At 41.5% G+C, this 24,860-nt stretch overlaps 1 protein-coding gene across 2 annotated transcripts in view; it reads right to left on the reverse strand.

Moving 5' to 3' along the window:
• kif3ca (kinesin family member 3Ca) overlaps positions 1-24,860 on the reverse strand; it is a 259,632-nt gene that overhangs the window by 20,034 nt on the left and 214,738 nt on the right. For both annotated transcript variants that reach the window (XM_072563317.1, XM_072563306.1), the window contains exons 6-7: positions 19,824-19,940; positions 18,371-18,473 (exon numbers count right to left, since the gene is read on the reverse strand). In XM_072563317.1, coding sequence (XP_072419418.1) covers positions 18,371-18,473; positions 19,824-19,940 — 220 coding nt within the window. The remainder of the gene's footprint in view (positions 1-18,370; positions 18,474-19,823; positions 19,941-24,860) is intronic.

Genomic DNA, 24,860 nt, shown 5'->3' on the forward strand with positions numbered 1-24,860 from the left:
AAGTTCAGGACCCTAGTTTCAGATTAAATTGTGTCACTCTCCACCTTAATGAAGAATTCTACCATATTCTGGTTACTTTTCCCCAAAGAATCCCATACCACGATGTTGCTAATGAGTCCTCCCTCATTACACAATATTCAGTCTAGGATGGCTTACTCTTTAGTTGGTTCCCGAACATATTAGTCAAGGAAACCATTCCAGGAAATCCTCCTCCATGGCACTGCTACCAGTTTGATTAGTCCAATCAGTATGTAGATTGAAGTCACCCATAATAATTGCTGTATCCTTACTGCATGTATCTCTAACTTGCTGTTTGGTACAGTCCCCAACATCACACCTACTGTTTGGTGGCCTGTACACAATACCCACTGATGTCTTTTTCCCCTTGGTGTTCTGCAGCTCCTCCCATACAGATTCCATACTGTCCAGGCTAATGTCCTCCCTTATTATTGTGTTAATCTCCTCTTTAACCAGCAATACTTCCCTACCTCCCTTTCCTTTCTGTCTGTATTTCCACAACATTACATAGTCCTGGATGTTGAGTACCATCCTTGGTCACCCTGGAGACAGGACTCTGTGATCCCAATTACATGAAATCCATTAATCATTGTCTGTGCAGTTAATTCATCCACCTTATCGTAAATGCTCCTCACACTGAGACACAGAGCCTTCAGGCTTGTACATTTTGACATTTATTGCCCTTTTAGAATCATTGTCAGATGTGGTCCTTTTTGATTTTTGTCTTTGGTTTCTCTGCCTTCCTCTTTCACTTTACCCCTTAATGTCTTTTGTTTCTGTCCCATTTCATTTCCCTCTGACTTCCCACATTGGTTCCCATCGCCCTGCCATATTAGTTTAAACCCTCTCTAACTGCACTAATAAACACTCTCCACTAAGACATTGGTTCCAGTCCTGCTCAGGTGCAGACCGTGTGGTTTGTACTGGTCTCACCCCCCCCCCCTCCAGAACCAATTCCAATGTCCCAGGAATTTGAGTCCCTCTCTCTTACATCATCCTTCAAGCCACATATTCATCTTAGCTACCCTGCCATTCCTACTCTGACCAGCACATGGTTATGGAAGCAATCATGAGATTACTACCTTTGAGGTCCTACTTTTAACTCCTAACTCCCTAAATTCAGCTTGTAGGACCTCATCCCATTGTTTACTGATATGGTTGGGGCCTACGTGTACCATGACAGCTGTTAGAGAACTCAGCAATTAGAGAAAAAAAACAGCAATTAGAGACCTGAGGGAGTGAGTTGAAGCATGTGAGAACACAGAAGAGGGAGCTCCTGGAGGGGAGGAGGGGGGTCTGGGGATCTGCAGTAAATTTGAACACATTATAAACTTAGAAGCAATGGGAAGGGCTTTTTAAAGGATGCTGAACATCAGTGAAGGTATCTTGTGTTCTGCAAATACTTGGGATGGCTTCCAGAGGTTAGGGTGCTGTGCGACGGGTCTTCAAGGTGGCATGGAGATTGGGACACGAACATGGAATCTGTGTGTAACAGAAGGGAACTCTGGAATCTGACAATATCAAAGAAATGGAATCTTGGGTTGGTATTGGGACTAATGTTCAATGCAGGGGGACGAGAACCCAAACAAGGAGCTGTTGCAGTTGTCTGGATTAAGGTTGGCCCAAGTATCTACAATACAGTCAAAAATCATGAAGGAAGTCAGGTTCCACAGCTTGCTGCTCCTCTGAGCATTACAGGTAACAATTTCACACTTCTATTGGCCTCTCTTCCTCTGCTTCATCACCCAAGGATGAGTAGATCTTGATTAACATCTGGCAGTGAGCATACTGTCTGAAAGAGGCTGGTACTTTGGATACCCATCAGTTGGTCCATTTCAAATTGGCGCAGCTGCATCACCTGTAAATGTCCTTTCTGACTAAACACTCCATCAACATGGAAATTCCAGCAGAGACCAGCATAGAATCTGATGCTGTGGTGGGAGACATTTCTGCTGCCAAATGAAACTGATCAATGAGGCAATTATTGGTGCAGTACATTCTGTGGCCAAAAGCCCAATGGTCTGGAATATTCTGATGAACGTCCACCCATTTCCCATCTGTTTCCATAACTGTAGCTGCAAAGGCAGCACAAAAACATGGAAAATGTGTGACAGCACTGATAATGAGGTAGGCCATACCACACTCACCCCAAAGCAGCATGCTGAGCGGAAAAATATCACAGAGATTTTCCAAAATAATCTCCCAGCATTTTCAATGTGAAATGTCTGGCTGTTGGCAGATGTGAATAAACTGAATAAGGAATTTTTCATACATTTACTGCTTTACTGTGTTTGTGTTTGGTATTTGAATCTGTTGCTTTTGATGCAGATTGGGTGTGTAGCCAATATTGAGCTGAGTTATTGTGAGAATGGGGCCACTGTGGCCATTGGGAAACTCCAGCCTTGGATTTGACTCATTGGGATTTTACTGTTAGGTTCTGTAAATGCATCATTATCTGATCAAAAACAACAACGTCCAAACTGAGCTGAATCATTCTCCCTTGTTATCTTATCCAGACCCAAAATTAATTATTATGATGTAATTTGACTGAATCAAAGAAAACTACCATGGTACACTATAACAGTAAAACGAAGGGTGATCTCATTCTACTTTCCAATGAACTGCCCAAGGAAGAAATCTCCAAGATAAACAAAGACACACAAGAGCTCTCACTGTTTCCAGCCACTAACTGTGACATCAGTCACTTATTCCCTTTTATCAGATATAAGGAGAAAGGGCCAATGAGGTTCACTCCACTAATCACAATGCAAAAATCCCTGGCGGGGGGTGGTGTTTGCTGATTTTATGTCTAACAGTAAGGCTCCTCCACCATTAAGACAGAACTGGAATTCCCCCAATGCTGATCCTCATACTCAAAAGGCAAATGGTCCAAAACATGTGTTGCTGATAATTACCTTGCAGAACATGAGTAATTACAGCATAGGTCTACTGGAAACAACCAGAATGGTCTAGGATAAGATAGGTTCAATCATCTGTCAGTTCTCTTTACAAGGAAGGTAAGCTGCTTTATATTACTTAAAATACATATGTTTCATGAATATAATAGGATCCATAAATGGCAACTTGTTCAACTATTTGAGAAAAATATCTGTCTGTTCCATATTCACTCACATCAACATCTCTTTCAGCTCAAGGTTTGATAAAAATCCAGTTACACCGTTAACAAAGTTACCAAAATTCACAATTTTTCCAGCTTGTTTTTCTCATCATTTGTCACTGCTACATCAATATCCACGATGGAATGATTTACAGAGTATTGAAAAACCAGAATTTGGCTGTTTTTCAAAATTAATTTCAAGGTTGAATAGAACCATCTAGTGGTCAGAGAGGGAATTGATTAAAAGCAATGACACAGTTTGGAACTCAACACATCTCAGGGAAAACCTCCCTACAGTTATCACTAACATTAATGACAAACAATTACAGTTGCAGATCCAAAATTCACAAATTTCCCAAAGCATTTCCACCAGATATTACACAGAAGTGCAAAAGATTAGGTTAAGGTGCAGGTCTGCCAGATCTCAATCTCTGGGAATTATTAAATGTGGAATTTCCATTTAGCCTAGACATCAGATCAAAGGGGAATGATTTGGGAAAGGGCTTCCAGAATAGGATTTTCTGTGCTTCTAAGGCTTTTTCCAATGACCAGATGTCCAGTGAAGGCAGGTATTTTCAATTCCTAGCAGATAGAATTGAGTCAACCTGGAAGCTGTTGCCTAAGGGTCTGAAAGGGTGAAGGCTAAGGAGTGCTTTAAGTACCCAGTATGTGGTGGCTTGTGGGGAGAGCAACTTGGATAAGAAAGTCCTACCATCTGTGCCTTCCTCATAGTCTCTGTTATGTCTCTAATACCAATGTAACTTGTGTGTGATTATTAGCATGCAATAAACTACAGCTTATTTAAAACAAGAGCCTCTATTCATTAGATTACTATTGTACATGGTTTTACTCAATCACATTACACCAAGCAGACCCTACAAAGTCCTACAAAGAAGGTGGTGGTGGTAGCAATTTGCCCAGTTGGTGCATACAACATGATGAGCAGGGGGTGAGAATTAATTTTGCAAAATCATGGAGGTCTATTTAGCTGCCTCCCACTGGCAGTGGTGGAGATCTGAAGATTTGGATGTAGGTTTGCTCACTGAGCTGGAAGGTTCATTTTCAGATGTTTTGTCACCACACTAGGTAACATTTTCGGAGGGGGCCTCAGGTGGATCACTGCTGATAAGTCCGACTTTCTATTTATATGTTTGGGTTTCTTTGGGTTGGTGATGTCATTTCCTGTGGTGAATCACTTGCTGTTCTTTTTCTCAGGGATTGTAAATGGGGTCTAATTCAATGTGTTTGTTGATAGATTCCAGCTGGAATGCCATGCTTCTAGGAATTCTTGGCATGTCTTTGTTTGGCTTGTCCTAGGATGGATATGCTGTAATGTCATTTACAAAATACTGTGCAAGGACTGTAACAAACACTATATTAGACCAACAGGCAGAAAACTAGCCACCAGGATACATGAACACCAACTAGCCACAAAAGACATGACCCTATCTCACTAGTATCCTCACATACGGATGAGGAAGGACACCACTTCAACTGAGACAACATATCCATCCTATGACAAGCCAAACAGAGACACGCACAAGAATTCCTAGAAGCATGGCATTCTAACTGGAACTCTGTCAACAAATACATTGAGTTAGACCCCATCTAAGATATTACCCAGTATGGTGACGAAACGTCTGGAAATGAACCTTCCAGCTCAGTGAGCAAACCTACATCCAGGAACTCAACCTGAGCTACAAATCTTCTCAAAAAATCTGAAGATTTTCTTAGAAACTGGGTAAATGCTGCTCTTGCAGACACATGGTAACTGGAAGAGCCAGACATTTGAGAACTGAACAGAAGAGAACCTCAGAGCAAGGTTCACCGTTGTTGAATCTATAGTCAATGGCAAAAAAAATTGAGATCTGGTTAAGAGATGTGCAGCAGCACTAGTCATATCAAGGTAGTTACAGACTGAGGTATGATCAGATGAGGAGAGGGTCTCAGCCCTTTGTAGCCCTCTCAGTTAGTTCAGCAAATATTTTTAATCTAGTTTAGGAAGCAGCTATATCAGTGAAAGAAAGAAGAATTTTATTCTTTACTAATCCTCAAAATGATAATAAAATCAAACATACGAACAAAAGCACTTTTTTTTTAAAATGAGAGACTGGTTAAAAATAAAGCTCAGTAACATGGATTTGAAAAGAAAGACTTAGTGTCTTTGAGGTGTCCGATTTTAACCCGAGACCATAATTATTAATGGAAGTGTGGCATCCTCAGCAGAGGCAAACTGTGTAAGTATCCTTCTATTCTTGGTTAATAGATTTACCTGCAGTTTGCTCTATCACTAGATGCTGTTTTTTGACAGACTGAAGGAATCAGACAAGGAGAGAGGGAGGGAAGGAGGCAGAAAGTAGGAAAAGGAGGCAGAAAAGTTAGTTTGACATCTGTCATTGAGAAGTTGCTGAAATCTATTGTTAAGGAAATAGTAAGGAGGCATTTCAAAAGTCAATATGCAATCCCATCATGCAGTATGGTTTTATGAAAGATATATCATGTTTGACTAATTCGCTTGAGTTCTTTGAAGATGTAACAAGCAAGGTGGATAATGGGGATCTTATAGATGTGATATATCTAAGTTTCCAGAAGGCATTTGACAAGCTGTCACTTCAAAGGTTAATACAGAAAGGTAAGACCACTTGGGGTTAGGAGGTAATTTATTAGCTCAGATAGAGGATTGGCTAACCAACAGTAAGTAGGAAGTCAGGATAAATGGGTCTTCTTCTGGTTGTTAAAACAACTAGTAGGTGCCACAAGGTGCCGTGCTTGGGCTCCAACTATGTAAATTTGCCATGAATGATTCGGATGCAGGGGTAAAGTGGTCTATAGTTACACTAAAATAGGTGAGAAAGCAGGTTGTAATAAAGAAATAAGAAACTTACAAATGGATATGGAAAGCTTAGGGACATGAACCAAAGTTTGGCAGATGGAGTTTAATGTGGCTAAGAGTGAAGCTATCCAGTTTGGTCAAAAGAATAGAAAGACAATTATTATGTAAATGGAGAGAAACTTCAATGTTTTGGTGCAGAAGGATCTGGGTGTCGTTGGGCATGAAGTGCAGAAAACTAGTATGCAGGAACAGCAGGTAATAAAGGAAGACAAACTGAATGTTGCCATTTATTGTTGAAGGAATGAAGTTTAGCAGTAGGGGAGTGTTATTGCAATTGTACAAGGCACTGGCAAGACTGCACCTGGAGCACTGTGTACAGTTTTGGTCACCTTACTAGAGGAGGGATGTAATCAGATTGGAGGCAGTTCAGAAATGATTCACTAGAATAGTCCCAGAGATTAGGTTACTTTACAGTGTGGAAACAGGCCCTTCGGCCCAACAAGTCCACACCGACCCTCCGAAGAGCAACCGGCCCAGACCCGTTCCCCTACACCTGACATTACGGGTAATTTAGCATGGCCAATTCACCTAACCTGCACATTTTTGAACTGTGGGAGGAAACCAGAGCACCCAGAGGGCGCTCATGCAGACATGGGGAGAATGTGCAAACTCCACACAGAGAGTTGCCTGAGGCGGGAATTGAACCCAGGTCTCTGGCGCTGTGAGACAGCAGTGCTAACCACTGTGCTGCCCATGAAAGGCATGTTTTATGAAATGGGATTGAGCAGTTTAGACTAATACTTTGCTCGTGTTTAAAGAATGAAGAATGCAAGGTCACAATTTTAATCTAAAGGGGAGCAGAAATAAAACCGAGATAAGGCAAAATTATTTCTCTCAAGGGGTCATGAATTCACTACCTCAAAGTTGGCGGGATATTGAGTACATTTAAGGAGACAGATTTTTAAAGAGTAATAAATTGAAGGACTATGGAAAGTGGGCAAGAAAGTGGAGTTGAGGCCGAGATGAGATCAGTCATAATCGTAGTAAATGATGGAGTAGGCACGAGGGGTTGAATGGCCTCCTCCTGCTCTCAATTCTAATGATCTTAGGAGAGACAGCTTCTTCCAGTTCGGTGTTGCAGATACATTTTCTATCTCTGCTCTGGCAAAAAGCTGTTTTCCTGAAATACAGCTCTATGGAGCATTCCTGGGTCTGTCACTCCTTTTTCTTTGAGTTAAGTAATCTGCAGGCAACTTTCATTCCAATGTATGAAACATTGAAAGTTTAAATTAAGGGAGATGAGGATTTCTTCATACCTGATTAGTCTCTTTTGACAAAATGTGAATCTTGGTTCTGACTGTCTTGGTTATTTCATATCAATTATATAAGCTTAGCTCAAGCTGGTCAGGTGACTATTGCAGCATTTTCTCTTTTCTCAGAAACCATCTTAGTCCATGGAAGTTTCATGATGGCGGCACGATGGCTTAGTGGTTAGCACTGCTGCCTCACAGCGCCAGGGACCAGAGTTTGATTCCAGCCTCGGGTGACTGTCTGTGTGAAGTTTGCACATTCTCCCTGTGTCTGTGTGGGTTTCCTCCGGGTGCTCCAGTTTCCTCCCAGACCCCAAAGATGTGCAGGTTAGGTGAAATAGCCATGTTAAATTGCCCATAGTGATTGGTGCATTAGTCAGGGGCAAATGTAGGGGAGTGGGTCTGGGTGGGTTACTCTTTGGAGGGTCGGTGCAGATTTGTTGGGCCAAAGGGACTGTTTCCATACTGTAGGGAATCTAATCATTAAATAGTAGAAGTTAAAAATGGATTGGCCATATATGAGCAATATCATGACAAGTGCATTGTGTGCTGACAATGTACAGAAGCAATCCCAGAATAATGTTCAGTTGGAAAGTGAGTGAGCGCTGTGGGACTGTGAGTAAATCCCTGGTGGGCCAGGGCAGAACTGAAATAGAACAGAGAAATGTATAGGTTGACAAAGCTAGAGAAGCTGAAGTGCTTACAGTTCCTGCCATAATGAACGGGCACCGCAAAGTCTGACAACAATAAAGGAAATCGAGAACCACAAAGGCACTTTAAAACAAGGTTGCAAATCTGGGAATGTCACAAAGCCAAAATTAAAGTGGTGCAGACACAATTTAGAAGTCTATGCAGACAATAATCTAATGGAAGAAAGCCAGGAGACTATTGAGGTCACAGAAAGGGCCAGGGATCTATTACTTACACAACAGTAAACATAGCAATGTAGGAAAGGCCATTTGGCCCATTCAACATGATCATGTTCCTCTAACTCAGTGGCAACACTCCTGCTCTCTTCCCCCATACCCTTAACACTTTAAGTTTCCAAAAATCTATTTTTTTGTTAAAGTGAGTTGGGCTCCACAGTCTTCTGTGAGGAGAGAATTCCACAGACTCACCATCTGTCTGGATGAAGATATTTCTCCTGAGCTCTGTCTGAAATGGTTTACCCCGTATCCTGAGCCAGTGACCCCTTGTCCGGCCGCATTTAGAATACGGTGTACAGTTCTGGTCGCCACATTACCAAAAGGATATGGACGCTTTGGAGAGGGTGAAGAGAAGGATTACGAGGATGTTGCCTGGTATGGAAGGTGCTAACTATGAAGAGAGGTTGAGTAGGTCAGGATTGTTTTAATTAGAAAAAAGGAGATTGAGGGGGGACCTGATTGAGGTTTACAAAATCATGAAGGGTATAGACAGGATGGATAGAGACAAGCTTTTTCCCAGGGTGAGGGATTCAATAACGAGAGTCACGCTTTCAAGGTGAGAGGTGGAAAGTTTAAGGGGGATATATGCGGCAAGTACTTTACACAGAGGGTGGTAGGTGTCTGGAACGCGTTACCAGCAGAGGTGGTAGAGGCAGGCACGGTAGATTCATTTAAGATGCGTCTGGACAGATGCATGAGCAGGTGGGGAGCAGAGGGATACAGATGCTTAGGACTTGGGTGACAGGTTTAGACAGAGGATTTGGATCTACTCAGGCTTGGAGGGCCGAAGGGCCTGTTCCTGGCTGTAAATTTTCTTTGTTCTTTTGTTCTTTGTTCTGGTTCCTCTGATCAAGGAAACATTATCCTGCAATTGGTCTGACCAGCCACTGCCAGAGGTCAGTATGTTTCAATGAGACCTCCTCACATTCTTCTAAAGTGTGGTTGACCCAGTCAACCCTATCCCTTCTTTTATGACAGGAAAGACAAAGCCAATCTGGTGAACTTTTGCTGCTCTTCCTCTATGGCAAGTGTATCTTTTCTCAGGTAAAGAGGGACAAACTGCACACAGTCCTTCAGGTGTGGTCCCACTCAGGCCCTGTATAGCTGTAGTAAGACTTCCTTGTTCCTGTACTAAAAACCTCTTGCAATGAAGGACTACATACCATTTGTCTTCTTGTTTGCTTCACTTTCATGTCTGCTTTCACTGAACACTGTACAATGATTCAGGTTACTTCATAAAACAACCTTTCTCAAAACTATTTAGGGCGGCACGGTGGCTCAGTGGTTAGCACTGCTGCCTCACAGCACCGGGGACCTGGGTTCGAATCCAGCTTTAGGCAACTGTCTGTGTGGAGTTTGCACATTCTCCCCGTGTCTGCGTGGGCTTCCTTCGGGTGCTCTGGTTTCCTCCCACAGTACAAAGATGTGCAGGCTAGGATGGATTAGCCATGCTAAATTGCACATAGTGTTCAGGGATGTGTAGGTTAGGTGTTTTAACCATGGGAAAGCAGTGTCATAGGGATTTGTTGGGCTGAATAGCCTATTTCCACACTGCAGGGGTTCTATTCTACCACCACTTAAATAACAATATTCTCTTTTCCAAATGAAGTGGACAACTGCACATTTATCCACATTGTATGGCATGTGCCATGTATTTGACCACTTACTCAACTTGTTTAAATCATTTCAAAGCCTCTTGACATCTTCCTTATCAGTCACACTCACATCTAGATTGTGTTGTCATCAAACTTGATTCCCTGATCCAACATGCATGGGACTTTATCATCCCGTTATTATTATCACATTATTATCCACTGGTTTTTCATCATCTATTCTACCAGTTATGTCCACAAGAGACTCCAATGGGTTTGCCAAACATGATTCCCCTTTCTAGGACAGAAACCAAATCTAGGAGAGCATGACCGAGTTGGTTTATCATGTACAAAGTTAAATATTCATCCTGTATACACCGCAAGAAACCATCAGCTACAGTTTTACTGCTAATGTGGTTTCCCCGGTCTATTTATAAATTAAAGTCACCCACGATTAATGTAGCATATTTGTAGCATGCATCTCTAATTTCCTTTCTAATGCCATCCTCTAACTCACCACGACTGTTCAGAGAAAACTTCCACTCATGGTTTCTGCCTCTTCATGCTTTTTAGCTCCATCCAGACTGATTCTACATCTAGATTTTCTACACCAATATTCTTTCTCAATATTTCATCATCACACCACCTCGTTTTTTTCTATTTTGTCTGTCCTTCCTAAAGATTTAATGCCCTTGGATGTTCAGTTTGCAGTCTTGATCACCCAACAATCATGTCTCCTTAATTACAATCATATCTGCACTGTTAATTGGTTTATCTTATTGTGAATGCTGTGTAATTTAGTTCTAGGACATTTAAACTCTTTTTGACATTTTTACTTTTTTTTTGTACACTAGCCCTATTTGCTTTTGTTTTCTCTACCTTCTACTTTGGATTTCTATTTTCTGTTTTTAATTTCCATCTTGGTTGTCTCCTCACTCTGATTTCGATTCCTCTACCACTCTAGTTTAAACCCTTCCCCATAGTGCCTGTGAGGATCTGCTGCGAGCAACCCATCCAGCTTGTATAGGTCCCATCATCTTCCCCAGTATCAGTCCCAATGCTTCAAGGATCTAAATCGCAACCCCCACCCACCTCCCCTCCACACCCCTCCCCACCAGCAATGCATTCATTTCACCCATTCTCCAATTTCTGATCACACCAGCACATTGCACTGGGAGTAATGTTGATATTACTACCTTTGAGGTCCGACTTTTCAATTTACTTTCTAGCTCTGTGTAACTGCTTGCAAGTCCCTTCCCTCTTTTTACTTGTGTTGTTGGATGGGACTCTGGGTGAGCTGACAAATCATTCCTAACAGGAGAAGGTCAACTTTATCACAGGAGACCAGCTGAATCGATTTTGGTACAAAACCTGTCCAGACCTAAGTGTGACAAGAATAGCATCAAAAAGGCACTAGAGTCTGCATTTCAGTGTCCCTGCTGTGGAGCAGGGATATCTCATATGCACAGGCAATGTCCAGCTATTAAAGTACAATGCTTTATTTATCGCACTTTCATAAAGTGTGCCAAGGGAAGACACAATCACTGAGCAACAATGAATATAAATAGCTACTCGGACAATGAAGCTCATGATAAAGAACAGGCTACAATAGAAGAAAGGCCAAAAGCATTCCTTGGGGAAATAGATGCACCAGACAAAGCTTTCTGACACGAAGATATTTATTTCAAAGGGCATCTCATTAATATTAAATTTGATACAGGTTTTGAATCTTCCTTAAATGGCAGAAGAGATCAAATTAGTTAAAGTCAAGAGCTAATTGGGCAAGGAACATTAAGAAATGGAACAACCAATCAGAGGACTGCTGACAGAAGAACTCACTGGACTCCCTTATCTCATAGCAGAACCCAAACAGAAGACAGTATTCATCAACTTCAGCGATGTCAGCACAAAAAAATTGTTTCACACTCTTAGGAAGGTGTCTCTACTGGATTGGCAGAAACATTTTCCACTGCGTTCAACACTGAAAAGAGTTCAGTTTGCAAGAATCAACAAAGTCTGTGAGAAAACACAAGCAATCTGATAGTCAGACAGCAGTATAACCCATTGAGGGGAAGTTACCTGCCTTAAATCAGACTGAGATATAGTTTAGCTAACAAATAGTGAGGGCAGATTTAATCTGAAGCCAGATGCTGAGGTGACTCAGAAGATGAAGCTTCAAACATAGTAACAGCGGTCGTACCAAACAAAACCAAACCACAAAGTGTATTACTCGGGAAGTCAGCACGCTAGTCTCACTGATAATACAATCACAAAGAAAAAATGAAAGCATTCAACCATATTAACAAGTTAAAGTGAAGTATCTACATGTTTCAGCACAGATTTCCTGGCACATTGAGTATAAAGACCTCCATGAAAGCCATCACTGAGAAAGGGCAACCAACATCTGAAGATTCAGGACAGATTCAAGAGGAAATTGCCTGTTCTGGTGATCGAGGAAACTGTCAAGCAGAAAGTGTCTGTTTCAACAGGACAGCTGTCCTATGTGAAGGAAATTGATGAGATTAAAGGTTTGTTTGTTTAAAAGAAGATGCATGCCTCAGCTTATCAGGCAGAGGATCAAAGTTAACAATCTTTAATCCAAAGATCCGTTAACCTTCCAAGCCCAAGATACTGTACTCTGCCAGAATTGTGACATCTACACCACATGAATTTGTGAAGTCCGAGATTTTAGTAGAAATGCATTGGGTAAAGTAAGTGTATACACAAACGTAGAAATATAACTCATGGAAACGCTAGAGCATGACATTGTGTAAAAATGTGAGGGTCTGAAAGAGTTAATGCTATGGAGTGCCAGTAGTTACTCAAGATCAGTGCTTCTGAACAATATGATTGAATCACGTAGAATCTCTGTTTGGTTAGAACCATTTGGAAAGATCACCACCACAGCTAGCTAAACATGTGCCTAACCTGAGTAGTACACGTTTATTTTACGGGTACTTTGTCAACCTTTCCATCTGCTGCAGCTTCTCTTCTCTCACAGTCACAAATAATGATGAATCTAGGTCTGACCATTTTCTTCAAGTAATCATCAAGTCACAGAATCATATAGCACAAACCAGACCCTTCAGCCCAACTTGCTCATGCTGACCAAGTTTTCTAAATTAAACTAGTCCCACTTGCCTGCATTTGGCCCATATCCCCTTAAACGTTTTCTATACATGTACCTGTCCAAATGCCTTTTACATGCTGTAACTGTACCTGCATCTACCACTTCCCCTGGAAGTTCATTTCACACACGAACCACTCTCTGTATGGAATGATTGGCCCTCAGGTCCCTTCTAAATCTTTGTCCTCTCACTTTAAAAATGTGACCGCTAGTTTTGAACTTCCCTACCCTAGGAAAAAGATCTTTGCTTTTACTCAATTCATGCCTCTCATAATTTTATAAACCTCGATAAGGTCATCCCTCACTCCAACACTCCAGTAAAAAAAGAGTTCCAGCCTATCCACCAACCATCCTCTAAGCCAATGTCTTTTTGGATCCATCCTCTTAAATCATTCACAAATGTGCTCTTGACTTCGACTCAGTCTTTGGCATTTTAATTACAATAACTCTGCAGCTGCCTGGTTTGCTTGATCACATCTTTGCATCCATTTTTGATATCCTCACACCAACTAAAACTTTCACCATCTCCTTTCCATGTATTTCACTTTGGTATAATCTTCACCTTCATTCCCTCAAGTCCACAAAGAGCAACTAGATCACACTCCTTGAACAATTATCTGCTTCTTTCAGCACCAATCGGGTTTGCCCACATTCATCTTTATCATACCTCGTTTTGCGCTGCCAGGAAGTCCCATAATCCTTGGATCATTCCGAGAGAAGAGATAACCTCACACCTTGTTTTACAAGTAACAATCCAGTGCTTAAACACCAGTCCAATGCCCTAGCTCCCCACCCAACGATTGCCAAGAGCTCTTGAATTTCACCAATGTTGACTTTGCTGCTTCCTCTCTTCTGAAGTAAACCAAATGGCCCTGTCTTGTCTTCAACACCCTCAACAGCTTATCTGTAATTCAGCATTGCATGACTATAAGGATGTTTCTTCTTGTGGGAGAATCTAGAACTCCAGAGGGTTTATAGTTTCAATATAAGCACATATTCATTTATTATAAAGATGAGGAAACTTTTTTTTTCTCAGAGTTGTAATTCTTTGGAATTCCCTTCCTCAAAATGCAGTTGGTGCAGAATCTTTAATTCTTTTCAAGATAGAAGTAGATAGATTCTTGATGACCAAGGGGATTAAAGATTATCAGGGATATACAAGAATGTACAGTTGTGGTTAAAATCAAATTAGCCATGATCTTATTGAATGATAGAGGAGGATCGAAGGGCCAAGTGGCCTACTCTTATTCCTTGGTTTTATGGTCGTACATTCCAAATGAACAATAGTTAAGATTACCTTCTGTCCCTGATATAAAACCCAGCCTCCTACATGGCCAATGTCTGAGGTTGAGCCAGACAGTTCACAACATCAATGTCCTGTTCAACCTAATCTCTGCTTCCAAAACTGGGATCCTCTCACATGACCAACATGTTAATCACCTCTCTTTAACACTTTTCTTTGCTGAGCCCATACATTGCTTCATTCAATCTTTTGTCTGTCTGCCTACAGTATCCTGAAATGATACTTGATTTATAGGATAATGTCAGACAAAATAACATAATAGACGAGGATCAGGCCCATAACTAGAAGAACATCTCCTCATTTTATTTACCCATGACAGTATGAGCAGATCATGGAGCAAATGAACGCATTTCCAAAGCTCAGGAACAGGACCTTATATTCACTGCAGTTTTCTCTATGTATTCATTCATGCTTGCATACTGCAACCCATAGATCTTTGCATTTCAGCCCCTACACAGCATCTTCTGATGTTTCTATCAAAATCTTCTTTAACAGCAGCAATATGGCCATACAGCACCAATCACATGGTCGTGGATCACCAATCAACGTGGTCATGCAGTACCAATCACATGGTCATGGAGCACCAATCAACACGGTCACGGAGCACCAATCAATGTGGTCATGCAGTACCAATCAACATGGTCATGGAGCACCAATCAATGTGGTCATGGAGCATCAATCAACGTGGTCAGGGAGCACCAATCAGCATGGTCATGGAGCACAATCAATGTGGTCATGCAGTACTAATCAACACAGTCATGGAGTACCAATCACATGGTCATGGAGCACCAATCAACATGGTCATGGAGCACCAATCAACGTGGTCATGCAGTACCAATCAACGTGGTCATGCAGTACCAATCAACACGGTCATGGAGTACCAATCAACATGGTCATGGAGCACCAATCAACGTGGTCATGGAGCACCAATCAACACGGTCATGGAGCACCAATCAACACGGTCATGGAGCACCAATCAACGTGGTCTTTTAGTACCAATCAACACGGTCATGGAGCACCAATCAACGTGGTCATGCAGTACCAATCAACGTGGTCATGGAGCACCAATCAACACGGTCATGGAGCACCAATCAACATGGTCATGGAGCACCAATCAACATGGTCATGCAGTACCAATCAACATGGTCATGGAGCACCAATCAATGTGGTCATGGAGCACCAATCACAAGGTCATGGAGCACCAATCAACGTGGTCATGGAGCACCAATCACATGGTCATGGAGCACCAATCAACGTGGTCATGGAGCACCAATCACATGGTCATGGAGCACCAATCAACATGGTCATGGAGCACCAATCAACGTGGTCATGAGCACCAATCAACATGGTCATGAGCACCAATCAACATGGTCATGCACTACCAATCACACGGTCATGGATTACCAATCAACATGGTCATGGAGCACCAATCAATGTGGTCATGGAGCACCAATCACATGGTCATGGAGCACCAATCAACGTGGTCATGGAGCACCAATCAATGTGGTCATAAATCACCAATCAGCATGGTCATGAAGCATCAATAAGCATGGTCATGAAGCATCAATCAGCATGGTCATGGAGCACCAATCACATGGTCATGAAGTACCAATCACATGGTCATGGAGCACCAATCAATATAGTCATGGAGCATCAATCATATGGTCATGGAGTATCAATCAATACGGTCATGAAGTACCAATCAACATGGTCATGGATCACCAATCACATGGTCATGGAGCACCAATCAGTATGGTCATGGAGCATCAATCAGTATGGTCATGGAGCATCAATCATATGGTCATGGAGTATCAATCAATATGGTCATGGAGTACCAATCAACATGGTCATGCAGTACTAATCAACATGGTCATGGAGTACCAATCACATGATCATGGAGCACCAATCAACATGGTCATGGAGTACCAATCACATGGTTATGAAGCACCAATCAGCATGGTCATGGATCACCAATCACATGGTCATGGAGCACCAATCACCTCTTGACACTGGAAACAGAACCCAGTCTAGCTGTAGTGAATAACAATGGATTCTCTTATTACTTTGATGGATGAAGGTGGCAAGATTTTCTCCCCCTAGCTCAGTTGCATCTCAAATCTTGATTTGCCGATCTGACAACAACTTTTACACACACAATCACTATTGAAGGGAGGGTGCAGCTGTTAGCTTTGTAGCATGCTGTCCTATTGGAACTAGACCCTGTTCTCCTGCTTCATGACTGAGACTTCTCCATTAGGATCAGACCGGTATTGCTTTTACATCTGTAGTGGGTCCTACCAATAGATTCTGAGGTTGGCTTTTAAAATGTCCTCGTATCTAAGTATGGTGTGGGTTCCCATACTTAGCTGACTGTAAAATACTACCTTTGGCAAGTGGGAAGTTTCCATATGACCCATTTGGGGAACACATCAGCAGTCAGGGACATTCAGCCTCGGACCTTCAGCTGACCATCCTCCAAGGTGGACTTTGGGACAGGCAACAATGCAAAGTGGCCGAGCAGAGGCTGGTAGCCAAGTCGGTACCCGTGGGGATGGCCTCAACCGGGACCTTGGGTTCATGTCACACTTCGTGACCCCACTGCAACACGCACACACACTTACAGGCTCATACACTCAAGCAGACCCTCTCTCATATACAAGCTCTCTCTCATATGCTCACACAAACAAACCCCCCACGCTCACACTCACACACACATCCTGTCACAGACTTATACGCGTTTACGCTCACACACATACTCTCTCACACACACATATATAAGTTTGTGGGGTAAATTTGTACTTGCAGAATTACATTTTAGTTTGTTTAAAAACTGCATGAATCCATGTAAGATTCTGTAAACCTCTTTTTTAGAAATAGAATCAGTCTGAACATTGGGGCACAGACAGACAGACATTAATCACACATCTTCAATGTACTATCTGAGCTGACATGGCACCTGTTGTTAAAGTTCATTTGAGAGTGTAACTTTAAAAACTGTTCTGGGATTTATATATGAAAGAACTGAAACCAACACGGTCATTCTAAAAGATGAGAGACTTAACAAACAAACCATGTCTTTTTTCAATATATCATTTCAGTTGCATCACTGTAATCTTTTGCTATAAATTCTGTGTCTTACGATCTTACATTCCACAAGCACCTAATGAAGTAGCAGCGCTCCGAAATCTAGTGCTTCCAAATAAACCTGTTGGACTATAACCTGGCACTGTGTGATTTTTTTTTTTAACTAAGTATGACCCACGTGACTGACCCACCGAAGCAGAGCTCCAATGAGCATGCTCTAAACCTGGGTAAGCAGGAACTTCCTTATGAGGGATTTTCCTCTGCCATTGCTTTCACAGATATTAAGCAGTAAAGGTGTGAAGCCAATAGGTTGTCTATGTCTTCTAGCCTTCAAGAGGTGATGGGATCTTGGTAGACTTTCTTCTTTGTTTTGAGACAAACATCATGCTCCCTCTAAAGCCCATGGGTACCTCCTGCGTCTTCAGACTGATTCTGCCATGTGATGGGCAATTTCATCATCCAAGGTAGTGTTGCTGCAGCGAATACTCCCAAACCAGTGAACACTAGCACAAGTCTATCCAGCCTGAGGGATTTAGGCAGGAAGTTTGAAATCTTTTACTCATCACTCACAACAACAAATAACACAGGAAGATTAACGGGGTAATAGGTAGTCAACAATACCAGGTAACCTTCCTCTGAGCATACTCCATTATGAAAGTGCCAGGATACGATAGATACAATATTTGCTTAACCAATTTGCAGTAAAGCTGCTCTTAAAGGATAGAACATGTTTGGAATTGTTCCTTTTATCACATGTTTAAGACACTACTTAATGCCCTATTTCTAGTGCTCCTTAGTTGGTTTGATCAGTACAATAATCCTTTGGAAAAGCTTATATTTTGAAAGCCCATGTGTAATATTCATATTTGTAATATATTAAAAAACTATTTTTATCTAATGGCAACTGAATCCTCTTAACATACATTGTGAAATATATTTTCTTCATTAACCAACTGTTTTGCAAGTCTTGTTTATCAGTTCCTGAAGAGGTATAGGAAAGACTGTTTCTGAGTCACTTTAACGGTACCAGCAGTTCTGCTAATCTGATTTATGACTTACCCGGTATCTGGGATGAATACCCATTGCCATAGCAACTCTAGCATACTGACTGATTGGTCGCTTGTAACCAACAGCAGATGTAGACCTTTTCTTCATTTGGTGACTGATAAAAAGAACATAGAAATCATATGACAGTAGAGTAAGAAAGGCAAATGACAGTCCTTGATAAAAACTGATCTGATATCCTGGGTTCTATGCATTTATGAAGAAGGTTCAATATAAGACTTTCACAATACAGTTGACACTGTAACAATAACCATCAGATGTGAACTGATGGTATCTTTGAAATCTGGAGAGTGAGCTTAAATGAAGTTTCATAATAGAACATAGAAGAGTACAGCACAGAACAGGCCCTTTGGCCCACGATGTTGTGCCAAGGTTTAATCCTAATGTAAAATATAGTAACTTAACCTACACACCCCTCAACTCCCTGCTCTCCATGTGCATGTCCAGCAGTCACTTAAATGTCCCAATGACTCTGCTTCCACCACCACCGCTGGCAACGTATTCCATGCATTCACAACTTTCTGCCTAAAGAACCTACCTCTGACGTCTCCTCTATACCTTCCCCCTAATATCTTCAAACTATGACTCCTCGTACCAGTCAACCCTGTCCTGGGGAAAAGTCTCTGGCTATTGACCCTATCTATTCCACTCATTTTTTTGTACACCTCAATCAGGTCTCCTCTCTTCCTCCTTCTCTCCAGAGACAAAAGTCCAAGCTTTTTCAACCTTTCTTCGTAAGGCAAGCCCTCCAGTCCAGGCAGCATCCTGGTAAACCTTCTTTGCACCCTCTCCAAAGCCTCTGTATCTTTCCTATAGTAGGGTGACCAGAACTGGACACAATATTCCAAGTGTGGTCTCACCAGGGAATTGTAGAGCTGCAGCAAAACCTCTGAGCTCTTAAACTCAATCCCCCTGTTAATGAAAGCCAAAACACCATATGCTTTCTTAACAACCCTATCCACTTGGGTGGCAACTTTGAGGGATCTATGTACTTGCACACCCAGATCCCTCAGTTCCTCCACACTGCCAAGAATCCTGTCTTTAATCCTATATTCAGCATTCGAGTTTGACCTTCCAAAATGCATCACTTCACACTTATCCAGGTTGAACTCCATCTGTCATTTCTCAGCCCAGCTCTGCATCCTGTCTATGTCGCGCTGCAGCCTGCAGTAGCCCTCTACACTATCGAAGACACCTCCAACCTTCGTGTCATCTGCAAATTTACTAGCCCACCCCTCAACCTCCTCATCCAAGTCATTTATAAGAGTTAGCTCCAAGGTCTTAAAATTGGAGTTACACTTCGGGTTAATAACAACATTTACTCTATTGAAGCTTGTGTTTTCTCCTCTTTCTTTTTTTCAAAGTCCCTTGTTTAGAATTTTATCTTTAAACAGAAAAAGGACGTATTCTGAGGCCACATCATTTCTACGAAGCTAATTCCACTCACCTTTCAGCAGGCACTAGGGGTAGGAATTTCCACTGATCCTCGTCACAGTCAAAACACAGCCGATTCATTATCTTGTTTTTCTCTTCAGGTGGAATAAAATTCTCAATAATCAGGTACCTGAACAAAACAAAGGAATAGTATGAGCTGAAGAATGCTCTGAACATTTTCCCCTTAGGTCATACTGCATCAAACTTTGGGATAATTGTCATTGCATTTATTGTGGAATATAATAGATGTGGATGGAAAGGGACTGAAAATGGAGTCAAAGTATTTTGGCAAATACATCAGCAAAACTTGCATCATGTGTCAAAAATAAATGTGGGGAAAACAAACATTAATTACAAATAGGACCCTCAAAATCTGACCTTGGTGTGAATATTATGGATAGAGAGCTGGTCAAAATACTTCAACAGATTAATAATATCAGATGACTGAAGCAACAAAGAAGTAAAACTGAGAATAATAATTGTGAAAGAAATGAATGGAATTGTGTCTGTGCATTTGTAACATTAAGTTGGTGATAAGAAGTTGAATGCATTAGTATTAAATGTGCTCAACAACATGATACAGATGTGAAAACTAGACCTTGAATCCTGAAGTAAGAAGGCTTGAGGCATTTGAATTATGATGCTACAGACACAGATTGAAAATTAGTTGGAACAAGAATGAGAAGATCCTTGAGCTAGAAGAAAAGAAAGAAATATGACACAGTGTGGGGCACATCATTTAGGAGTCACGAGAAAAGCTGCTGTAGTTGTTAATATCTAGAAGAGGTGGAGAAAATAAGATAAGACATAGGAGACAAAAATACAGTGGCTAGATCACAAAGTGAATACCAACCACCCTGGCCATGTAATATTTCATCTTGTCCTTTCAGACAGGTTTTAATGTCTTCCTGTTGTTTCTAAAGTATACCAATTATTTTTGCCCCAATACTACTTGGGGCATGTCTAAACAATGTTTTGGGCAGAAAGAAATGGGAAAGCCTTTGGACTTTAAACCCTCAAACCTGCTGCTGGGACATCGTAAAATCTAACCAAGAATCGCTTTCCATAGAACATACATAATTGTGGCACTCATCCAACACTTTCTCTTGGATGAGACAGATTCTTCCAGCTCAATTACCACTGCCCACCAAATCACACAAGCCCATTGCTTCTTACCCACTGACCTAAAAGGATTTCACTGCTTGTTATTCATTATTATTAATATATTATTGTTGTTCATTATTTAAGTCACACTACGCCCTTGGTCTTTCCTTAATCTGTAACATTTTCTAGCTTTGAAACTCCCTTCACCAGTCTCAGAACTCTCCTTTCCAATTCTGGTCTCTTGTGCAAATCCCTTATGCCCTACCAATCCAACTTTGCCTACAAATGCCTGGGTTCAATGCTCTGAAATTCTCCACTCCAAAACCCCATACTCTCCACCCCTTCTTTAAGTTTCTCTTTTAAACCTCTTCACTAAGTTCTTTGTCCATCCCTCTTTTCATCTTTTTCTTCAGCAAGGTATTCACTTGTTTTATGACACTTTTCTGAAATGTGTTTGGATGATATTTAAAGTTGCAGGTGGTATATGAGGGTAAACAGCTGGTTTTCTTTTAAAGACTAAAATTTATCAACTGCTATGACATCAGACTGCTGAGGTCCTGGGTGTCAAGACAGAACTCCAACCATTTCAAGGAGAGGTTGATTAAAATTGTTTTGATTGTGAAATTTGATAAGATTCAACAATAGGTATAACAGCTGTGATCTGTTATTAACCCAAACGTATTGCTTCAGATACAAGATTTGTATGACCTGTCCATCTAAATAATCCCTCGCTGCAGTCAGTACTATATCATTGCTGAGTTGCTACATGCCTGCAGAATTGTGAAAATCTGCACTTCTTAAACCTATCTTGCAGCTTAAAACCAGCTTGTACCGTTTAAAGGGCTATGTATCCAGCTGGAGATTCCACTTCTGGTGGTTGGGGAAGAGAGCAGGAACATTACTCAGTTATGGTGCTCCATGATCCTCTGGAGCAGCAATGGAAGCATTGGTACAAGAACAGGAATGGGAGAGACACACAAAGACAGGCAGGAGGCCTTCCAGGTAAAAACTACAAAACCATCTGGACCAGAAAGCTGCCTCAGGCAATTCCAACTCTCTCACTTCAAGGATCTGGATTCATGAGCTGCTAAAGATTCAATGACCTCACACAAATGAGATCAATGGCAGTGAATACATCTTCAAAATCTATATACCGCCCAATGCACAACCAGTATCACAGTGAATGTACCATGCTCAGAAACTCACCACCAATAAGTCATCAATTACAACTGTTAAAACATGTTTCATATTTAATATTGCTTGGAGGATGTACGTTTTGAAGAATTGTAGGAAAATGTATATATTTCAGGTAGTGTGGAAACACCTGGAGTGATTTCAATGGAAGACATTATTGAAACTCTCTGTGGACATTGGAGAGCTATTTTGACAAGGTTTCCAGGTGTCACCTGACTGGTTCTACTGTTCTACTGTAGAGACAGTCTGAACAGTGGCTGGGTGAGAGAGCTTTGCCTTTTGGGATTAGCTTGGGAAAAGAAAGCTTGTGAGGAAGAGCTTCCCACCTGACTCTTCAATTTCCAGGAACTGCTAAGATTTGAGAGATGACCATGTGGAATTAGTGCCTTGACCATATAGGCCAGAATATCCAAATGGTAGACTTTACAACATTCTGTGCCTCTGTTTTTGTCTTCCAGAATAACCCTAATTGTCAGAAAGTTTTTTGTTTGTTTTTAAAAGTGAATCTTTGCAGAGAGAAGTCTGTTTTTAACTTCTTTTCCTGAACTGTGTGTATGTATGTGTGTGTGTGTGTGTGTGTGTGTGTTGGGGGGGAGGGGGGAGAAGGTGGTGTGTTGGGGTAGTGTGTGCAGGTGTCTGTGAGTGTATGTCTTTCCATTTTACTGATTGTATACATTAACCAGTTATTTAACTGTCGTTATATAAATACTGCTTTATTCATTTTTTTACATTCATTAAAAGATATGGTCATCACTGACTAGTCCAGCATTTATTGCCTATCCCTAATTACCCAGAGGGCAGTTTACGAGTCAACCACATCGCTGTGAGTCTGGAGTGACATATAGGCCAGACCAGGTAAGGATGGCAGTTTCCTTCCCTGAAGGACATTAGTGATCCAGATGGGTTTTTCTGACAAACGACAATGGTTTCACGGTCATCAGTAGATTCATAATTCCAGATTGCTTTTATCAAATTCACCTTCCACCATCTGCTGTGGCACAATTCGAACCTGGGTACCCAGGACATTACCTGGTCACTGGATTAATAGTCTAATGATAATACCACTAAGACATCGCCTCCCCTTAATGAATCAATTACTGCACTTATTAAAGAAACCTGCCTGATAGATCTTTTCATTTAAAGGCTGGCCAAGTATTTACCTGAGCATATCATTAACTGGGAAATCTAATTTTATCCATGTTATGACCCGTAAGGTAATGAGTCTGAAGCTCCCGTGCACTCCTGCAGCCACAAATGTTGCCCAGTTCATACCAGCATTCATAACTTCACCCCATACCTAGCACTACAGCAAGCCTCACATCAATATCAAACAGTCTGTGCTGTTTCTGCCAATGACAGACACATTAACAAACACACTGCACCACGCTCACTGACACTTTCACTTTACAGAGAGACACAACCATCACAGCATGAACTGGGCAGAGGACCCTCCAACCTGATGGAGGATATTGGGTTCATTGGAATAACTGTGACTGAGACTACAGCCAGCATTAAAACAAAACCCACTGAAGTTGACAATACACTCAGACGTAATACCCCCTTCATCCACAATACCTTCTGATTTACAACTGCAGATGGTCTAAGCAGGCACCTCGTGTTTTCCACCCCACCTCCCATGCCTTGAAGATGTTTTCTCCTTTCAGATATCCAGAACTGAACCCAGGCCAAACAGTGATGTAGGAGCAAGACGTGGAGGAAGCAGAAGAGATTGATGATGAAGAAATACCATCACATGATCAGACAACTTGCTGTCACAAGCTCAGTTACTGATACTCTGCAAACACTGCATGAGTGGCCTGTAATCAGGACATTGAAAAGGACAACATGGGCATCATCTTGTCAGAGCTGAAAATGTGTTGCTGGAAAAGCGCAGCAGGTCAGGCAGCATCCAAGGAGCAGGAGAATCGACGTTTCGGGCATGAGCCCTTCTCCTGCTCCTTGGATGCTGCCTGACCAGCTGCACTTTTCCAGCAAGACATTTTCAGCTCTGATCTCCAGCATCTGTAGTCCTCACTTTCTCCTATCATCTTGCCAGAGGACAGGTTAAAGCATACTCAGGGAAATTTCACTACGACAATGAATGAGAAAAGTCTGATGGGGTTTGTTAAGACACGGGGTAAATCGTTCTGCTAACTTAAACCATACACGCAGAAAAGGTCACCTCGCCTCATTATCTGCTAAAGTACAAGTGACAAAGAACTACCAAAATCCCTCAATGTAAAGAAAAATTAGCAATTTATCCTTTATCTCCAACAAACACAAGAACATTAAACAACATCTACCGACACAGTAATCCTCCTTTGTCTCATCAATTTGTCTACCTCCCACTCTACAACAATATACTGATCCGATAAAATCCCCTGCTTAAGATGAACAAAAAAATCAAATTTCAAAACCAGCCAGTCGTCACTTTTCCCTTGGTCTGTACTTTACTGGGTCTTTTCTTCGGTCTTCTGTTTCCCAAATCTCATATGAAAAGGTACCTTTCAGAGAGAGACTCTGCAGGCCAGCTGGATCTGTTGGTGCTCTTTGCCGCTCTGGCTGTTCAACATACTCGATTTTATATACCCTACAACATTAAACCATCTCATCGGTTTGATGTCATCTAAACATTACAATTAAAATTTAATTGGATTTTTGTATCTTGGGACATAATTTAAACTGATTGGCTGAGTTCAAATTTGTTGTGTACCATGGCAACTCAGCTCCTGCTATTTGTTTCATAACTGAA

Source organism: Chiloscyllium punctatum, chromosome 3 (assembly GCF_047496795.1).
Source record: "Chiloscyllium punctatum isolate Juve2018m chromosome 3, sChiPun1.3, whole genome shotgun sequence".
Classification (NCBI taxonomy): domain Eukaryota; kingdom Metazoa; phylum Chordata; class Chondrichthyes; order Orectolobiformes; family Hemiscylliidae; genus Chiloscyllium; species Chiloscyllium punctatum.